The 22,877-nt window shown below is 32.5% G+C and overlaps 1 protein-coding gene across 3 annotated transcripts in view; it reads left to right on the top strand.

Annotated features, from left to right (window-relative positions):
* Positions 1 to 1,955: 1,955 nt before the first annotated feature.
* Positions 1,956 to 22,877, top strand: part of LOC126781694 (transcriptional enhancer factor TEF-1) — an 82,515-nt gene continuing 61,593 nt past the window's right edge. The window contains exons 1-2 of one of the 3 annotated variants that reach the window (XM_050506665.1): positions 2,405 to 2,637; positions 12,571 to 12,647. In XM_050506665.1, the coding sequence (XP_050362622.1) occupies positions 12,614 to 12,647 (34 nt within the window). In that variant the 5' untranslated portion in view covers positions 2,405 to 2,637; positions 12,571 to 12,613. Of the gene's footprint in view, positions 2,109 to 2,404; positions 2,638 to 12,570; positions 12,648 to 22,877 lie in introns of those variants that run through there. The other 2 variants (XM_050506666.1, XM_050506667.1) reach the window with 2 other exon arrangements.

Below are 22,877 nucleotides of genomic sequence, written 5' to 3'. Positions count from 1 at the left end.
AAAGATTCATTTAAACGATTCCTAATCTCAGGAGTTCGGATATGCAAGAGTCAATGCAATGGTGATGTTCCAATTTGTTTTATATATTTTTAAAAAATGCAAAAATAAGATTATAGTTTTTTAATCCGGTTTTAAATGCGCATGTCTCGGAGAGCCTGTCTTCAGGATAACTTATTGCGCGTATAGTACCTTTATATTAAAAAAGTTACAATGAAATAAATAAATAAATATTTTTTATTATTAAAAAGTGTTAATTTGAGATTAAGTTAAAATGACTATTATTTAACTACCAATTTTAAATGTTTCATCGGTTATGAAATCGGAAACAATACTTTTAAATATTTTTATAAAAAAAAAAAACAATTGCTCTAGAACAAATAACTAGTCAATTCTTTATGCAAAATGCATATTATGTGTCACAGTCAATTTCTTTATGTATTTTAATCATTATTTTTATATTATATTTTGTCCAAATAAAATACCAGATAAAAACTATATAATAAGGAATATGTTACGTTAAAAACCCGATAAAACCCAAAAAATAAAATTTATAAATGTATCTATATTTTTTTTTATCTGCAATAATTACGCACCTTTAATTGTTTTATTTGTTTATGAAATGTTATTGATCATATTTATCTAATATTTGTAAGCTTTTAAAATTCTAGCGTAAAAAAATTATTAGAAGTTGACCTAATTTAAAATCTACGTTACATAATGTACATCGTATGAATTATATTGTATATAATATTATGTATTATTTGTAAGTTATTAAATTATTTTTAAAGTAAATATACTCATGGAGTAGGTCAGTATGTAGCAAATATATTCAGCGTAGGAAATATTTATTGTTATTATTAGATTATATATAGCCTTTATATTATATAGTCTGTTGAATTTTAAACGTTTTATTATATTTGTGTTTTATAAATAAATCTTTTTAAGCAATTATAATTTAATGAAAGATGCGTTATGTACCTATCTATGTAAACATTCGGAAAAGCGCAACATTTTTTATATTTCATTTTATAAGTGTTTATTTCAGTTTTTTTATGGTGCTGTTAACGTAATTATTTTTATAGTAATTTGCAACTTGTAACAAGTTTATGTTGCTTATTTTGTTTTTTATTTAGCTGTTATCTAATAAATATATTGTTTTTTTTTATAGATTAGTTAATAAAGCATTCGCCTAATGCTTTATTACCTTTGCCTTGTATAGATTTAACCGTTTTAATTATCTACAGTAATATGTCATTATTTCAAAATATGTTTAGCCGTTTAAGTAATAACATTACATCTCAAACATATCCCTGTAAAAGTTTCGAGTAAATTTTAATTCTTATCTATCGATGTCAAACGAATTTTTAAAAACATTACGCATTGTACTATTGAAGTTTGTTGAAGAAATAAATTGCTGTACATTTTATGTCGACTTTTAATTACATTGTAAATACCTACTTAATTTTGACCATTGATTATTATTGAGTTTTACATCCTTCATTTAATTTTTTATAGTTAAACAATTAAAAACTTAAAATGATTAGGCAGATATTATATTAAATTTTAGTTTTTCTATCAATTAAATACTGACCGGGGTTCTAATTTGCCAATAAAACTAAAACATTAGTGTATTTTAACTAAATTAGAAGTTCCCAAGTACATTGATAGTTATTAAGTAAGAAATGACATCTAGCGGTAAATTGTAGCTTCATAAGCTATGACCTAGATGGCGTTTGGTACCTTGACAGATCAAAATAGAGAACGCTCGTTTTTCGTCGTAACTACTCGTAATAAAGATGGCGGCGAACGGGAGCTACGCAGGTATAAATTTGTATTTGTGTGCGTGTATACATGCACAAAATTTCACGTTTGACCACTCTAGTCACGCACACTAACAAAGAAAACCGGGTGAGCGCGGGGCAAGGGGAGTAACATCCATGAAGTTGTGTCAGCATATGCGCAAACGAGGTGCGCATTCGTCGCGTGCGTTGTCGGGATTCTTTGTGCCATTCTTCGCATACCAATAAGAGTATATTCTTTAAATTCACTCTTAAATTGACATTTAATCAAAATTCGCCCCTACACTACATCTTCGAAGTTTGAAATAGGTGAGTAAAAATTATTTTACAGTGTTTTTCATACAACTAACTCAAGATTTTGGTGATTTTTATTCGGGAATGTCAACAATGCGATCGCGATCCTGCAATATTTTACATAGTTGTCGCGTTTGCTTCGCTTCTACTTCCGGTCGTTCGGGTGTCGGCATTTCGCGATGTAAACATTATCTAGTTGTAAGTTTTGGACGTTTATGAAAGCTAGTAAGCATGAAGTGTGCTCAAGGTGTTTTTGTGTTGTTAAATTTTGCTCGAGTGTGCTTACTGAGATGGCGCAATTTTCGAAAGACGCGGTATGGTATCGTTCGCCCGTGATACACTTCAGTCGCGTTGGTGGCTGTATGCGATTTGACGTATTCCGCGCGCGGGGATGACACTTGTCAGCTTAATTTATGAAATGTCAAACGTTTTACATGTAATGCGCGAGTGAACGGTAAACAAATTAAAGAGTGTAATTAATATTTATGCAGTGTTTTTTTTAAGAGTGAAATGGACTGTTATTACTCGAAGTTTTATCCAAGGCGTGAGTATTTATCACTATTCAGCAATGATAAACAAACAAATTCCTGAAATATTTTTGCGAATTCCTAAGTCATGCCGCGTATTCTATTTGAACTTAAGTAACGTACAGTGAACGGGCACGAGTTAAATAAATCTACCTAAGTAATATAATATTGCGTTAACTTTCAAATTAATTAAAAAGTGCTGCGGTTTTTATTTTAAATATTTTTTTATAAATCAATTATTTTATAATAGCATTGAATAAATAAATTGAAGCGAGAAATATTTTAGCTATTTCTTAGTTCAGTATAAAAAAGCAATTATTTATTTAGATTTTTTTTCCCGTATTTTACGTTATTAGTGAAATATAGTAATATAATATATTTTAAAAACATACTTGCAAATATTTTATGGCAAGTTTAAATAAATTGAGCAGGATTGCATTATGTATATATATTTTTACTATTATATATAAAAATCGTAACATTTTATATGGTTAAATAACATATACAGGTCTTACGTATTCTTATAATGTATTTCATAATTATAAAAGGTTTATTTTATGGAGTAATATAGTATTAAATTTTTAAATATATTTATAAAATTAATTAACATAAAAATTTTATACATTTTTACTCAACCTAGCATTCTATTTCGAAACTTTGTGGTTTTTTCGATGTACCTAATAATACATTAGTTTAGAAAATTTGTATTTCAATAAATTGATTAAAAATGTATCGAAAACTTATTCTTATTTTATATTAAGATAAAAATAGGCGCGAAAACTTTTAAAGCTTATTGTACTTGTAGAATATTTAAGATGCTTCGTATTATGTGATATTATTATAATGTAATTTCTGTTCCATACGTACGTATATTTCGATAAATTATTCAAAGATAATTGCTAAAATGAACATTATAATCGTTTGAAAACAAAGATTGAAGTTAGTGAAGTACGTCTCACATCACTAGTTTGTGGTTCTTTACTTTCGTATCCGTCGGTCTCTCGAATGGGTGCCAAGAGTTATTTTGGTGAGAACGCTTGATGTTTTTATTGCGCTTCGCGACGGAGACAAGCAATAAGACGTGTAAACTGCTGACACTTCGAGCCCTCACGCGGCGTCGCACCTAATGGCCGATCTAGCACGATTTATCACGTCGCTTTCGCAGGAATATTGAATTCACACGAATTTATTTTTCTATTCTATTTATTTTATTTAAATCTTTATTTCATATAAAGTTTGTAACTTCTAATTTACAAAATATATAGAGAAGCATTCTGCGTTCAGAAACCATATCGCTAGTTATATTGTATACAATGATTATTATTTTTTTATTAATTATTTAATGTTTTCTATTATAATATATAAGGTACAAGAAATAATGGTCGAAAGTAAAATGTTCTTTCTCTGGTAAATTATTATTAAACGACACTAATATAATATTTAATGTACTAAACACTAACATACTAACATTGAGTCATTCTGTGTCATCCAAAAACAATAAATTTCTTTGCATAAATAGCGTATAATATAAGTTAAATAGATAAAGGTTCTGATGTAGTAAATAAGGCGGCCACCGTGTGAGGTTACGCTACCTGCTCATATTGACCTGTGAGAGTCCCCCTAATCCCCAAACAAACTCACCGGCCACGAATCAAAGCCATTACTTGTCACGCATTACGAGGTGCCTAATAATAGCTCATTCTCTATTCAGAATTCTCTAATTCAAAATTGGAATAGTCATTTATATTAAATGGTCTTTGCTATAAATTAAATTCAATAATTAAAAAAAAATCAGTTACGCTCGAGTGATAGTTAATATTCGATATTTATCATTGTGACAAATCTACGAGTTTATGATATTAAATAAATAAATATTTTATGTGCATACAAAAAACATTAACCAATGGCTTAATATCACGACTACGCGTTGAAAAATTATGCTGCTCTAGCTGGAGATATGATTGCGACGAGTATCCAGTAGCCTCGCTCTATTCTCGGACTCCTATTTGTAGATTACTATCGCATGGAACCCTCGTCACTGTCATTGCAAAATAAACCGTAAAATAACCTGAGTAGAGTATACATTCAGTTAACCTTTATTTGTTGTATAAGACAAATTTATAAGCACGGGAGATTTAAGCGAAAGGACCCACTCGTTTACCTCTTATTTATCTTAATTTTACTCATGAAAGAAATGACAATTTTGGATTTTTATTGTACAGAATCGGTGTAATATAAAACTAATTACGACATATCAACGAAACGCTTACATTTGCACTTTATATTAAACATACGTACGTGACTGCTTAAATAAAATAAATTGCGATTGAGCCAAAAATGTTCTGGTAGGTGTCATCGGTAGGTATATCTGAATTTTAAACGATACAACATCACCGTCATCATTGTTGTTAAATAGATAATTGATAAATAAGTAGTTTTTATAATCTAATAGGTAGGAAGCAAATGAGCCACTTAATGGTATGTGGTCACAATTGTCCATAGACCCAAGTCCCAAGCTAGCCATACGTCAAATTTCTTTACGAACGGCCTAATGGTTTAGTCGTGATGATGTAACATACAAACATACAGAGTTATTTGATAACATCAAATTATAACGTTACTTTTTACATCAGGTATTATATAATTTAATACAAAATATTTATTCGAAACCTTTTGATTGTATTGCAAAATGCTTAGATGAAAATAGCTTACAGTGTATAACATATTTCAGCTCAATAAACTTGCCGAACGTATCCCGTAAAGGCGAAATTAGACGAGTTCTGCAATAATTTTCACGATTGAACTCGCGTATTGCAGGTAGCATTCGATATGAAGCTTACTTTGAGTTCACTTGTTAAACTATCGTTGTAGTTGGAATTGTTCCCGCGCAGCTCCCTCTGTGCCGCTCTTGGCGATTTAATTAAACTTGTTATTTGTGCGTTTTATTTCACAATTGGGTCCGAGCTCGCTTTGATTGTCCGATGGCTCGTGAGAGTACGTAACCTTTTGTCTTGGACGTTCCTAGTTTAAAAATAACTAGCTTTGTGTAAAAAAAGCTGCCCTATTTTATTAACTTTGTGTTTATTTTATGAAAAACTCGACACCCGTCCGACATGTTACCAAAGGAAGCGCTCAGGCTGATATTTTTTTTCCTGACTACGTTGACATAATACGATACACCTAATACAATAGCCACGTGTTACATGTAATCTACTAGGTTTGGAGCTAGGTAAAAGTAGTCTATGTTTGTCCTTAGGGTTCAATCTTGCTACATACCAAGTTTTATCAAAATCCGTTCCTTGGTTTGGCCGTGAAAGCGTAACACACAGACGTAGTTACTTTCCTACATACATATATCTGAAGCCGAGATCGCCTAGTGGTTAGAACGCGTGAATCTTAACCGATGATCGTGGGTTCAAACCCGGGCAAGCACCACTGAATTATCATGTGCTTAACTTGTGTTTATAATTCATCTCGTGCTTGACGGCGAAGAAAAACATCGTGAGAAATCCTGCATGTGTCCGATTTCATTGGAATTCTGCCACATGTGTGTTCCACCAACCCGCGTTGGAGCAGCGTGGTGGAATAAGCTCCAAAACCTTCTCCTCAAAAGGGAGAGGAGGCCTTAGCCCAGCAGCGGGACATTAACAGGCTGTTACTGTATACATATATATCAATAGTATCGAATTATCCTGCAACTATAAGCTCACAAATGAAGGCTTCGTACCAATAAAAAACAAACAATAAAACCTTCAACGTATATAATAGTGGTATGTTATTTTTTTTTATTTATTTAATACACTATGTATTAATAGTAGCATTTACTTGATAGTGTGGAATTTCTTCCGCTAACTATTAAAATATTTACATTAACATTAAATTTTATAACAATGCAACTTTGAATGTTATTGCAGGTATAAAGATAAAGCATTCTTTTTACGGCAAAATGGTTTAATAGCTTTATTTTAACTTTAATCACTAAATGTTATTTATAATACATAAAAATAATATAATTTTATTCTTTATATTTATATAAATCGTTAGCAAAAGCACTTATAAGTTAATGTATTTCGATAAATTTATTAATTTAAGGTATTTTTGCGTATTTCACAAAAATTTCTGCATTCTTCCTCTATCTAAACTTTATCTGTGCAAAATTTCATTCGTCTCCGTCCACGCAATTGGCGGTAAAAGGGGTACAAAGTTGGGTGCATCACGTATTTTTATTATAGAATAATCATTATTTTGTTTTAAATAAATTTAAAACAGGATGGGAAACAGAATATCAATAAGATTTGATAAATATCCAGTAAAAGGACAATTAAAGTTAAAAAATTAAATTATTTATGTATATGTATAATTGTCAATTAATTTTACCTAATTCGAACGATACCATTCATCATACTTTATAATAAATATTTGATAGTTTCAACGAATAGAATAAAAGCTAGTAAACTGGCTCAGAGCAAGTTTGCATTGTAACTGTCTATCTTTGTAATCAAATATTAAATACATTTGTTAGTTTAATTTAATAATAATAATAATTTAATTGTTAATACCGATATAGATAATATATTTACATTTAATTGAATTTATTTAATCCGTAAACAAGTGAAACAAACTACGTGTATCTTTAAATTCGATTATGTAACATGGTGATTGCTGTGCTTACGTACATAATATAAAATAAATTAAAAGCCTATTTGAATCAAGAATAATTTGATTTTAAATTAAGAACTTCGAAAATAATTAAATTAGACACATAGTCCTCAAAATAGGACTTACAATTAATTGTGTTCAGTCAAGACTATAGGTAGCAAATACCAAGCCTTATAGGTATTTAATAATAGTTAATGCGTCGTAATTATCGAGATACTAAATTTGAATATCCTGCGGTGAATTACAAAGGACAGGCCATAATATTGATTATCAGGTCCCGTTAATTTGATCCCCTAATCTGAAGCTCACTTCGAAGTATTTAATTAAATAAAAAAAGTCATCACATCTCCCGCCTTTGGCAGTAAAAAAAAACATTGTTAGAAATTTGTAATCCAAACCTTTCTCCGTTATTAAAACCTTTTTATACAAAACTTCTTACTTATTTTGTTTCATATATTCATGTGTACATAAATAAAAAAAGATATTACATTTATGTATGCGCTGACTAATCATATTTTATTCGAATTACGAGACTTTATTCAATTTATTTCAAATGTTACATAATATATTATTGTAATTCAAATTTTTTGGGCATTCAACCAAAGCTCCGTTGAGTTTTAGACAGTTCTTAGTCTGTAAAGATTAATGTTGCAACGCTTTTGGGTTGCTAGAGCGAAGCGGCACGGCTGTCGCACGATAAATTAAACGTAACTTATAATAGGAGAGGTACCTATATTAAATCCTATTATCTCGCTCTAATGATAGAGAAAATCCTTAGAAAGACAAGGATATAGTTAATGGCGTCATGACGGGACCGCTTTTTTGTTATTCCACTACAAGTCTAACGGTTAGCCGTAACTAAGTTACTTTAACGAAGGCTATAGCGAAGACCATTTTATAATCCTTGAAAAAATAAGACTGTAGAAATAGTCTATCGTATGACGACCTAAATGAAACATAATAAAACTGTTTTTAAATATATATTAATAATGTATTATTTTAATTAATCCTAACGATGTAGAAACGTTGAACTAACATTAAAAGAATTATTTCTTGCTTATTTAGGTTAAGTATAATATGTAGCAACAAGTATGCGAGTGAAGCGATCTGACCAGATAACTCGGCCGGCCCTGGCGTACCTATCTGCAATCGGTAAATGGTTACTTTAAGTCTCGATATGCGAAGTATTCCCCATGGAATGTCACCGTCAATGCACCGTACTTATATGTGCTCGGACGGTCTGAATTTTTTCTTATCGCCGTTGCATTTTCTGCAAGTTTTCAATGTGAGCGACATGAACGCGCGGTTTCGAAGCGATCTCTAGTCAACTCGTTCGCCCGTTTTATGTTTCAACGAAGAACACACCCATATCATGGAAATATTCATAATATATATATATATATATATATATTTTAATTAACTAACTACATATGTAACTATAAGATGAAAGTTAATAGTTACGCTAATATTTTTATAAAAAAGCTTATTAAGGCATTAGGTCTATTTTAAGTTATTAGCAAACAATTTAAAGAATGCCGACTTATATTTTTTTAATATAAAAAACGTATTAAATTTTACGATCACCACACACGATTAGCCACATTTTTTCATTATCCTCTAATTTTCTCCGGGTGTGGATATTAAGCCGGCAGTAATAACCCGCCCGGCTCCCGCCATCCATCACGGGCGCTGCAATCGTTTCGCTGTCAGTTCTATTCCGGGGCGCTACGTTTTCGCTAATGATTCCCTGCTGCCGTCAGATCACGCGACATTTACAAAAGCCGATCGCGCCTCTGCCTCGCACGTGTAAATCTTCGATACTACTGGAGTGATCTGAAATTTACCTCGTTGCAACAAACATTTGAAGTTCATTCAAGCGTAGCTAGATACTCCCAAAGCGGTGCAAGTTAAACGAGCACAACTGCGTCGCATCCTCGCTGTTTATGAGTTTTATACAAATAAAAGTACATGCCGGATCGCGTTCCACGTGAGAGAGTTTATAATTTATTTGCTCGCAGTTTTCTGGCGACGATTTTCCCACAGGGGCGGTGTCTCAAACGAGCCGCGCCCGCCCTTTATGTGGTTTTTTGTAGCGACACAAAATACCCCGGTGGAAAACATTCAGTGATAACTGGTAACAATCGCTGCCGCCCGGATGCCCCTGCCATTCCACGCATACCTCGCATTGGACCTCGGCTGTTGCTTTTTCATCTAGCACCGTATCACTGACCGAAAGATGTGACTCGTGACCGGACAACTAATGAACGATGATTAATTTATTTTATTCGTTAGGATATTTAAACTGGACATATTTACTGTGATAAGAATCTGACAGATGCAATCGGTAAACTAGAAAATTAAATTCCTGTGCGCAGTTTGTACTTGTTAGGATTTTTCATAAGTATAGTTTTTTTTAAAAGTATTTTATAATAAATAACATAGATTTTATATATAGATTGGTTGAATTTATAAGTTGTTAAAAGCTTTCCGCTTACGCTAGTCTATACAGACAAGAAATTGAGTAACTGAGTCCTAACAAACTGGTTTTCGTACACGTAATTTTGATCCAGCAATGTTTGAACTTAGATTTAGTCGACATTACTCTGAAATACTATGAAGTATAAATATTATATGTAGAGAAGAGATACACACACACAGATATATATATATATATATATATATATATATATATATATATATATATAGTCTATCAGTAGTATATATATATATATATATATATATATATATATATATATATATATATATATATAGTCTATCAGTACATTTTTATTGTTGATTAAAATGACTTTTTTATTTTCAATATTATTACACTGCTGTACAAAAATAGACTTTGCCAGTGTGTGATTTTTTAGACAGGTTGAAAAATCACGTTCTTTTAATAAACTCTTAATAGCTCAACGGTAAATGGGTCGCTCAGTAAAGGACGCAGGTTCAATTCAACCCTATGAACCATTGTAACTATTCCTAACGCTACAAGTTTTTTGAAAAAAAGTGTAGTAAAAATAATATTTTTAAAAAGTTATTTTGTAAAATACGTAAATAAAAATGTTATAATTTTATGCCATAGTTCCATTTGTAAAATAAGCATGATTACTTAGCAACAAAAAAATACTTTAACTATGTAACGCAAACGACAAATTTCATAGAAACGGAACATTTTCATGCTTCGCTCCAGTACAAGTAGCGTTTTTATTAACGTCCCATTGTTTCATAATCACCGCTCTAGATTTGATATAGTGATAAGTCACTGCTAAAAGCATAATGGTAAGTAAAACGGAGCGTTGCTGCCGTTTTGAACCGAAAACCAAAAAGCCGCCCCAATAGATCTAAATCCAGATTATCTCTCACTTTGATCGGCATTTGAATGATATTGCTCTCCAGTATTTAAAGAGAACAAGAGTCGACTTTTCGACTCGTAAACTTAGGTTAAGTGACGTGTAGTAAATACTTTACTGCCTACTGAAGCCTTAATTAAAATTTCTCATAAATACCTTCAAAAAAATTAAGAATATCGCCGATCGGTATGGCATTTTCTAAGTTAAATATTTTTTATGAAGTATGTCCTAAGTAGTTCCTAATAATTTAGGCTTTATTAAATGGAAGCATTCTAAATAATATATCGGCTTTATGTGCGAGCGAGAGCTTGTTATTAATATAATATAATATCCTGCGACATTTTTCACACACGGCCATCTGATCCCAAATTAAGCTTGTACAAAGCTTGTGCTATGGCAACCAGACAACTGATATACTACATATACTACTTTTCTTTTGTAAATACATACTTATATAGATAATTACACCCAGACTCAGGACAAACAGACATGTTCATGCACACAAATGTCTGTCCTGGGTGGGAATCGAACCCACAACCTTCGGCGTGAAAGGCAAGTATCTACCAACCACGCCAACCGGCTCGTCAATTACATAGTTATTACGCCATCGCAAGCTGAAATTAATATCCCTGATCTGGTCTATAGGTTGTTGAATCAAGATATAAAGCTGTTTATGTGATGTTATGCATTAAGTTCATGCTAGACAGCAATGCAATAACATTACAAATGCCAATTAAATTTTACTTATATTCGGCAAATCTGTTTGTAATACAAGAACTATTTAAGATGTACCTATACTATATATATATTTGACTCCTCCAAATTCTGGAACGATTGGTGTTTATAATTAAAAAGTTTTAATTAAATGATATTATTAATTATATTATAGTCTAAACATTTAAATGTTCCTTCGTCCATTGTTCTATCGCGTGTGACAAATATCGTCGAAATGGTGACATTCATTTTTTTCTTTGTGTGTTTTCGACCATTCATAACATTAATACGTTTGACGAACAAATCTCGCGAGATGTATCACTGTTCTAGTTAACTGACAATAAATCTTTTGTTTAACGTCTCGGTGAATTGTGTATATAATTAACAATAATACAAGTATACACGATTTCCAAACTAAGCGACGCAACGCAGATCGTTTGTCACGAAGTAAATTGCTATTTATTAGGATTATCACTAGAACAAACTATTTCGCTTTGTTAGTATATATATTAAATGTACACGTATTTATTAACGCAATCTTTATGAATGTCTTTGTTCGAAAGCGGTATTGAGTTTACAATTATAAAAAATAGCGGAAAATTCCTTTTCCAGTCCTCTCGCTGGTGCATTGTTCTGAACGCAAACAGTACAGCTCATAAATAAGCCATAGCTATTTAGCTAACAATCGAGCACCGATGGGCATTTGGTCAGATTCCGAGGCAGGCAGCCGTGGAAGCCACGTGTGCTCGCCTCCGCATGCCTCGGCCTGAATATGCAACCCTTGCTTGAATTTGCCCCTATGCCGAATATTCCCTGCACATCGGACAATGTGAGCGCATAATTCAATGCCAAAATGAAATGTCGGTTCGCTTGTCGATTATTGGTTCATTGTCGACGACATTAAGTTATAATAAAAATGCTGTCAATAGTTGTTTTTGACTGAACTTATCTTTCTTAATATGTAGTCAGTACTTTTAAGTATCATACTATATTATACAAGTCTGTTTTTTGTTTTTTCATGTCTGTAAAATTTCGAAAATCGTCTATTTAGGTTACTGACCAATTAAGGAAAGGAATAATTAGTACTAAGTATGACTTAATTTCGCAATTTTAAAAGTAAACATAATGTAAACCAAGGACGTTTGTTTTGCGAAATTTTAATTTAATTTTTATGTTTTATATTTTTGTATAGCTTTTTATTTTTTGTTTTGTTCGTTATAGGTAAGTGACAAATGGAAAATTTACTGCGGTGATCGTTTCACTCATGATGCATCCAGCGGGGTACTACGCGAATCTCGGTAAGCTAAGATATGCTATTCAAATTGAACATAGATATTTCATTACATAAAGATAATTTTTTTTATTCACATACATCTATAAGTAAATACTTTTTTAAAATAATTTCGCAAACGATTTTGTTAAAAAAAAATGGAAAAAATACAATCCGAAAATTAAAATTCATAAATATTATCCTATAATCATTATGATCAAAAAATGTTATTTAAATATTTAGATACGACATACATAATTATTTTTGGAGTCGCATCGCTAGTCTCATATACACTTGTTTAAAACTTGGCTGACAAAAAAATCCGTTTCAATCTCTTTATTTGAATTCGGCTAATTAAAATTATACGAATATAAAAGATTTGAGATATCGTAAAGGAAAAACGCTTGTTATGATTTTTTCAATGTTTAACAGTTATCGTTTTGTTTATTATCGCTTTGATTAAACTTATCTAATGGATTAAAGATAAAAATGTTCCGTTCTCATTAATTACTGATCATAGTTTTTTACTTGAATGACTTATATATATAAAATTACTAAGCTTAAAAAATGATATAATTTTAAAAATGATTTGGAAAAATCTAGATTCTTTATCAATAAAAAAATATTTATATGCTTAAGATTGTTCTAAGACGTTCCTTATTATTGCATACTTAATGCATTTTTAATATGTCAAGTAAGCAATTACGCTACCAAAACTGCTTTTACTTCAAGTACAATAAAATTTTAATATCTTTGTGATGTTTACGATGCCTTTTTTCGTTCTTTCATATATTATTATTATTAAAACTACCGGTTCCCATTGTAAAGATACTCAATTTAATAAAAACTAGCTGCTTCCCTCGTTTCTGTCAGCATTAAATTTATTTTCCGGTAACTTATATACCTTATTTCTTTGCCAAGATTCAGGTGACCTAAAAGTCAATTTTCATTATGAACAGACAGACAGTGTTACTTTCGTATTTATTTATATTGTGTTAAAAACACAAGCTAATTGCAACATAATATTGAATATATAGGTATGTTACTACAAATATAATTATCTGAACATATGATATGTCCCATTTTGTTTTGCGTTCCCAACGAAAGCGATGTTTTCTGACTGCAGTGACATAATTTTGTAATTAAATAATTTTCATAAATAAATGTTTTATATATTATACATGTGAATATAAGATGGCCCAGTGGTTAGAACGCGTGAATCTTATCCGATGATCGTGGGTTCAAACCGGGCTAGCACCACTGTATTTTCATGTGCTTAATTTGTGATTATAATTCATCTCGTGCTTAACGGTGAAGGAAAACATCGTGAGGAAACCTGCATGTGTCTAATTTCATTGAAATTCTGCCACATGTGTATTCTACCAACTCGCATTGGAGCGTGGTGGAATAAGCTCCACAACCTTCTCCTCAAAAGGGCGAGGAGGCCTTAGCCCAGCAGTGGGACATTAACAGGCTGTTACTGTACTGTACTGTACATGTGAATATATTATATAATGATGTAAATAAAATACGTTTCTCAAACAGCGAAATTAGCGCTTTTAGATGCAATCAGATCTGCTCGTGTGATCTCTTTCAACAAAGCGTTGATGTAGTATTGAGAAATTAGACAAATTATTTAAAAGCGGGCTTTTATTACGTCCTTATACAATTAAGCTATAACTAGCTTGTATTGTCATCATCGTTTGCAAAATTTTAGCTCAATCTGTTTGGCTGAACTGATTCAAAATTCACTTACGAGTTAATGACCCGTACATACAACAGTTCATTTTAATAAAAGCTTACAAAAAAAAACAACTAAATACTTTAGTTTTTGAAGACATTTTTAATAAGGCTGAATAAGAACTTCGTCCCAATTGCATTGTCTATTAGAAGTTCCAAAAAACGGTAATTAGTTGCTTGATGTTGTTACTCATCTATTACGGCCATTATCTCGCTTAATTATAATTCCTGTCCAATTCTTATCGCTGTCTATCTTTTCTGCGAAATTAATGATAACAAATTGTGACGTCACGGTTTTTTTGGTAACATATTAATATTTACTATGATATTCATGTGATTTCCTTAATATTTTACATTCTATGTTAGTTTTAATGTTGTTTGGTTATTGTTATATTCATTATTAATTCAGAAATTAAAATTAATTTCGAAATAATATTTTAAAAATGAGCGTAAATTTGCATAACTTAACACACTTATGAATTTATGATTCACTTGTTTAATTATGTTCAAATAAAACATTTACCAAAATTTTTGGCCAACGGTTGTAACGGTCATTATAACAATTAAAACAGTAACAGCCTGTATATGTTCCACTGCTGGGCTAAGGGCTCCTCTCCCTTTTTGAGGGGAAGGTTTGGAGCTTATTCCACCACGCTGCTCCATAACATAACAATTAAAAGACAAACTTAAATTCACATAAACGGCATATTAAATTCTCTGCGTCTATCTCTCTATCTATTTGCGATAAACTCAAAAACCTTTTCCTCAAAGGAAGATGCATTAACCCACCTAGAACGTTTACAGGCCGTTACTACAATTAGAAATTCATATAAACTTTAATATAAGAAACCCTATACTCACTTGTTTTGATGATTATTTTAACATCGTACGTTGATAAGATTGGCGATCGGATATAGGAATCAAGTTCACGATTAAATTTTGATAAGACAACGCATGCGTTATGTAACTTATCGCGTTAAGATAAAAATACGTTTATAAATATGTATGTTGACGCCGTGTCGAGCTGTTTTAAACAAATTCTTTGTCTTTCGATAATGTGATTTTTGGATTGATTTAAGGTAAAATAAAAAACAAAAAAAAGTATGATTTATATGTTTGAATTGTTTACTTTTATGTAATGTTATGCTGTCACCAGTTTTGAATGAAGATAATATTCAGAAAAAACCTTCAATCCTTACTAATATTATAAATGCGAAAGTGAATTTGTTTGTTTAGCTTTCATATCATAAATATACAACAGATCATCATGTAATTTTGCATACACGTTGTCAGGGGTTTAGAGAAGGTTAACTAACCCCTTCCTTCTTTTTTTTTTAAACTAGTAAAGTTACCCTTGATATTGAATTTGAATACATAAAGAAATTAGATCCTACGGAAGTGGTTATTAGGAGTGATTGATAGGCCATATAGTATATGTGTCTATTTAAAAAGAAAATGCTTATTAGTGTTTGTCTTTTTACATCTTAAGAAGGATGTTGCTCAATGGAGCCTAATAATTACTCCATACAAATCAAGTAAAAACAAATATGAAACCACATGTTATTTAATTATTGGTGGTAGGGCTTTGTGCAAGCTCGTCTGGGTAGGTAAAATAGCAGTATTTGGTATTGTGGTGTTCCTGTTTGAAGGTTGAGCGTAATTACAGGCACAAGGGACTTAACATCTTAGTTCCTAAGGTTTGTGGCGCATTAGCTATGTAAGTGATGGTTAACATTTCTTACAATACCAATGTCTACGAGCGTTGGTGACACTTACCATCAGGTGGCCCATATGCTCGTCCGCCTTCCTATTCTATAAAAAAAAAATGATATTATCAAATTTTGTCACTTTGATATTACGTCCATTTACAATACAAATGTTATCTATTAATCGTGTAAATGAGGCTGTACTTTACTTACATACGTTTACGTCGGTACGTTTATAATTCTGAAATTAGTAAGATTATAATCGCTCTTTATTACTTGCTAGTAAAATTAAGTGGCAGTAAAAGTATTATTTATAAGTCGATATGGCGCAGCGGATATACTACATGGATCTTAAATTAAAATCCTGCGTCTAATATCGTGTAAGCCACAATAAGTCTTACATGTCATACATATTTGTCTATAAATCGTCTAGTGCTACGCTGTGAGGGAGGGAGACCATCGTGATGAGACTTCTTTGAGAAAAGAGAAGGCTATTGCCCAATTGACAGTTAAGGCACGTTAATCACTGGTAGTAGGGCGTTGTGCAAGCTCGTCTGGGTAGGTACCACCCACTCATCAGATATTCTACCGCAAAACAGCAGTACTTGGTATTGTTGTGTTCCGGTTTGAAGGGTGAGTGAGCCAGTGTAATTACAGGCACAAGGGACATAAAATCTTAGTTCCCAAGATTGGTGGCGCATTGGATATGTAAGCGATTTTTGACATTTCTTACAATGCCAATGTCTAAGGGCGTTGGTGACCACTTACCATCAGGTGGTTCATATGCTCGTCCGCCTTCCTATTCTATAAAAAAACCGCAATAAAACAAATTGGTAAATATGTATATTTGCGATGTGTATATTTGTGTTTATAGTTAAATCGGTTTGATTTTATCAAAGATATGAATTATCATTTTATAACAATGTTTTCATTTCACGTAGTAGATAAGTGATATTAATAAAAAGACGATAAAGTTTCAGCTGGGGTCGAATTCTACTAATTTTATAACGATTACGATACGTTCCCGATTTATTTGTATTTATTCGAATCAGAACCGAATCGATAATTTGTTAACATAAACCGTTATGTCAAAATCAAACGTAATTGTTAACTTTTATGGCAATAGTTCGATAATTTAATTAAATGATAGGAAAACGGAAAAAACCGCAACGATCACGCTTCGATTCGATTGCGATAAAGTGACAATTTGTTAGTAGAATTGGGCCCCCAGTTAACAGAAACGTTATTTCGTATACGTTCAACCGGATTAATATTTTATCGGCACACCATTATTAAGTTCAATACAATTGTCTGTTTCTAAGATACTTCTGATTTGATACCGTGAGAACTTAATGGTATGTTCTGATCGATGCCAACGTCTGATTTGATCGTTAAACTAAACTGGTATTTATTTTTAGATAACCATTAAAAAACGAATGTCAGAACAAAGTATGTTCGCTGCCTTTTTATGTTCGATAGAACGAAATATTTAATTGAATGTCGATATTTGTATATAATCGATTCCACAAACTTAGCTTCGCTAGCCTTGCGTTATACGGAGCTTAGGTTATGAGTGCTGTATCTGATTCCTTACTAACCATTAGGAAATTGGAAATCAATCGTGCATTAATAAATTGAAATAAATAACATTGCCCTCAATGAAAATTAGTTTTATCATTTGAAGTTACTTTCAAAATATACAAGAGACGTATTACTTAGCTTCTGTTTCTGAAACGTTGATCAAAGTCAGTCAACTTTAGTTTCAATCTAAACGCTCATTGGTCGCCAATTGCGTCATTAGCTGTTATCGACCAATGATCGTTCAGATTCAAGCCAAATTAGTTAAATTAACTTTGAATAACGTTCTATATGACATATTATAAACTTTTATTACGAATAAAGATTTAATTAGCATATATTTTTGTCGCTTCTGTTGTTTTCCAAATCGGTTGAGAACCGACTCGTATAAAGTAAGGAATTCTTGCTCCTTTAAAGTAATACAAATCGTCAGCGATTCGATACCATTACTTGGGGTTAATTGGTTTTCGGGATGTTTATAGTATTCGATTGATTGGCCAATTAAATACCTTCAGCGATTCCTGTATCTGCTTACAATACAAATTCGTTGGAAATAGTTTTTTGTTTAACTGTAATGTAAGAACAATGTAAGACAAGAGATTCATTTTAAGGTTTTGCCATAGCATGCAAAATATATAAGTTCCAAAACAGGACGATGAGATCTCTAATGGGAACATGAGAAAAAAAATAAGTCTGTCAGAAAGACATACTTATTAGGAACGATTTGGCACGATATCGATTGTGTTTTGTGTGTAATATAATATGTTAAAATCTCTATTAAAAATACCAAGTATAAATTTAAATAATAAATATATATTCGTTAATACAAAGTCGTGCGAAGCTTAATTATTTTATCTTTTGTGATGGTCACATCCAACTTATTATTTTTTGGTCTTTTTAGATATAAAATATTTTTGCAATAAATATAATTTATTGATATTTTATCAATTGCCATATTGATAGTAATTAGTTTGTTTAATATAATGTTAATATACAAACTGCAATTGTATGCCCGACATTCACAAGTACCTATTACAACATTTTTATTTATCATTTTAATAATTATTTATTATCATAATGTTTACTTCATCGTGTAATTGTAATTAATAAATTTGATTTGATAGTTTGTATCTCTAAGTTATAAATAATTTCCATTTGCATTAATTATTCTAAGTAATAGAAATAAGTGCGAACTAAAAAACCCTGTTTTCACGGAAGCTCAAAGATAAATGAGATTCTTGTAAAGCGCGCTCGAGTATTGTTCATCTCACACTGACCTCGGCTTCTTTTACGAACGTTAATAATAAAGAGTCGGGAAGTACAACGGATGCAGTGAGTGCAGCATGCGAGCCACGACTTCGGACGCCTCTATCGGCCCCGACGTGACATAACATCGCTCGCCCCGCCCACGCGCTCTCGCTCACGCGCCTCCAGTGCGAGAGGGACGACAGCATTCCCTCCGCCGAAGCCTCCACACCGTACTGATTCCAAGAAAAGCCAACAGTTATTATCTGACGAGGATTGTTCTCGACCTCTCGTCGTTTGCCTCGGTCTCATGAATGAATCGCGGCGCCTGCAGGTGCGCACCCTCCAGCGCTAAATTTCGGTTACAATTACCCACTTCTAAATTCAGGGTAATTTTCGGCACGCCACTGCATAATTTTCGGTGGCCGATAGCTTCGTTTTTGGCTAATTTCAATCAGACAGGAAGTCGATGGTAGGATCATTGAGCCAATTAGATTAGCATATACGTGTTGAGATGTTCTCCCGCGTAGATGAGTCTCACGTGCCCATCACGAACGATCAGACATCAATCACAATTCTGCTGGCACTCGCACTCGCGATAATTTGAGCGTGCATATAAAAAGATTCATTGCGCTTTGCCAATGATTGAATAATCAATTACAATTTAAACAAATAAAAATAATGCATCAGATTATATTGATTAAGTTCGAGATCAAAATACAAACTTTTTTGACATTAAACGAAGAGCCGTGATGGCCTAGTGGTTAGAACGCGTGATTCATAACCGATGATCGTGGTAAGCACAACTGAATTTTCATGTGCTTAATTTGTATTTCTAATTCATCTCGTGCTTGACAGTGAAGGAAAAAAATCGTGAGGAAACCTGCATGTGTCTAATTTCACAAAAATTCTGCCCCATGTGTATTCCACCAACCCGCATTGGAGCAGCGTGGTGGAATAAGCTCAAAAACTTAGCCTTAGTCCAGCAGTGGGACATTCACAGGATGTTACTGCTAAGTTTAAATAAAACAATTTTCATTTAATTCCCACTATGGAACGATAGTCGATCTCTTTTGTCTGTAATATTAATCTTTGTAACAAAACCGCACCAAATCACCAAACCGCATTGGAGCAGCGTGGTGGAATAAGGTCCAAACCTTCTCCTCGAAAGATGGCTCCCATCCCAGCAGTGGGACATTCACAGGTTGTTACTGTTACTTTCAAATTAAACAAACACAGCACATGCAAACCATAATATCCAACGATAATATCTTTTAATAAAACAAACAATATATTTTAATGATTGAGATAGCAACATTCATTCACCTAAAGTAAATATCCCAAGTGATTCAATTCCTTTTATTTTGAGAAAAATACTTGTCGTTATAAAATATACGTAATTAATTAGAATATATGAAACATAAATTAGCATCAATTGTTTTTGGAAACGTGACAGCGAATTCATATTGCAGGAAGCTTAGCGTCTTGGCACGGAACCCAGCGGCAATATTTACGAGTATACATTAAATTTGTATATCACTTTAAACGTGATATTTAATATCATGTACTTCGATGATTCACTGTATAGATTTGAAAGAAACAAAGTTATCAACTCTAGAATCTTCTTCGAGTTATTTTAATGGCATTAGAATTGCAACTTTAACCTTAGTGGCGTCGTTCGTAACGACCCTTGACCGTGACATTAGTTTGAAATAATTTAGATGATACCCGTATGTTTTTTTTTTCACCGAACTGAAATTTTATTCTTCAGATAAATTGATCTAAAACTAAACGGCCTGTAAATGTCCCACTGCTGGGCAATGGCCTTATGTACTCTTGAGATGAAGGCTTTGGAGCTTATTCAACCACGCTACTCCAATGGTTAGGTGGATAAATACGTGGCAGAATTACATCCGACCCAGGCTGGATTCTTCAAGATTTTATTCTACACCGCCCGCAATCTGCTTAACCAAGTATAGTTACTACGATTACTATAGTAAAGTAAAAATACACTTTGTCTATGCATCATCACCCAAAACAAACATTAATAAAAAATTATACATAACATTTACTATTCGCGGTATTCAAACATGGAACATAAAATAAATCGCTATCCGTTAAAACGAATGTTATCATCTGATAAGAAATTAATAACGTTTTAAAACGCGATCGATAAGGGGAGAAAGCAATGTGATCTTAAATGGTCCGCGCTGTTGCCTTCCCTCTGACTATGGCGTTAAGGTTGATGGAGTTGATCCAACAGACGTAGTTAAACCGGTTGTCCAAGCGTTGTCGTAACAGTAGCCTTAACGATAGTTGCCTTACAATAAAATTATGCCTTGTTGTGTCTTTATTTCTAATCCGGACACGTCTTTCGTGTTTAAGTGGGGTTTGTTTAAGTTATATTTTAGTTAGACAACATTTATTTAAGCTTTACTTTTACAATTGATTATAGGGTATGTATTGTGTGGCTTTCAAATAAAATTTTGCGTATTAAATTTCTTTATAACGTTTGCTTAATATTTATATAAAACATGTTTTATTATATAGTTAATGATAATGATAAATTTACGCGTTTTAAGATTGTGTGCATTTAACTAATTGCGGTATCATTAAAATGATGTCCGTATAATAATAAGATTTAATGATGACCACGTGATGCGAGAACGCGAGCGAAATCAACCAGCCATGTCGAATAATCAATACGACACGACGATATTCCGATTTACATCCGCTGTTGCCAACTAAGCGTAACTTTTTTTTTCTGCTAATTATATATATTAGTCTTAATATTTAAACTTTTATTAGTTCAGCCGGAAATTTTAGTGATTTAAAAAAAGTCATCGCAATAGAAATGATATATATTTTAGTCTTTTTTTAAATATGGCGTTCCATTTCAAACTTTCATTAACACGTGAATAAGTACATACTCGTCCTCTGTTGCGAAATAAAAGTGGCCAACGACCGTCTATAAAGGTACGAGCAAAATTTAAACAGCAATTTATATTGCCACTATAATAACGTTTTGTATGAAATTGAGTCTAGCGTTTTCTCTGCAAGCGAAGTGCTACAAAAACACCTAATGATTCACCGAGACGCGATGATTTCCACCGAGTCGGAAAATTCCTGTAATCTTTGTAGACTTTCTTCAGCGATTGCTAGTCGTTGTGCTAATCTGAACACGCGACACTCGTTTCTGTTTGTACGCCTACTTACATTTAATTAATACCGCTCAATAAATCACCGTCCATTGGGTATCTAATTGACGTTTCACATAATAGACGTCATATTTACATGTAACAATCTGGCAAGTGCATCGTTTCTTAGCACACAAACGTAACAAAACATTCCTAACTCAGGGTTTTATCAGCGACAAGATAAGACTAAAGTAGTGGTGACATCACCGCTCCACAGACAGTAGATAAAGAAAGTGCTTAGTAGGTAACCCTATAAAAGATAAGATGTCATTTGGCTAATTTAAAACGATTTTATTTTAAAGACTTAGTGAAAGTGCTGGAGCGAGTTGTAACTAATTGCTTTAATAAGCATTTACGACGACATCTGAGCAGCCTCGGCGTTAGAACAGCCACATAAATTTTTATTTATTAAAACTCTTACGTGAAAAAAGTAAAAAGCGACTTCTAATTCATCCTCCCGTTTTTAAACAACAGCGGAACAGCTCTACTCAAGCAAAGTTGACTGAGACAGGAGCATATCGGATTGAAACTCGAAATCTTGAAACCGGTTTTCTTATATCCCACGTCCTACTCTAGCGTACGGCCCTGCGTATGTCCCATCTCGCTCAGTGAGTCACCGTTTTTACGTACAGCGCTGGAGACCGGCCGCTCTACGCACTTCATGGTCACTCGTTCAACTTCGTCACGCTTTGACTGCCATGACTCGACATTATGTGACACTATATTAATGTTCAAATTAATAAGTAAATATTAATTTTATAGAGCATTATGGAAAACTTGTTTAAGAGCCGA

This window comes from Nymphalis io, chromosome 4 (assembly GCF_905147045.1).
Source record: "Nymphalis io chromosome 4, ilAglIoxx1.1, whole genome shotgun sequence".
Taxonomy (NCBI): Eukaryota; Metazoa; Arthropoda; class Insecta; order Lepidoptera; family Nymphalidae; genus Nymphalis; species Nymphalis io.
The sequence above is the reverse complement of the archived record's forward strand: the minus strand, read 5'-3'. Positions and strand labels throughout refer to the sequence as shown.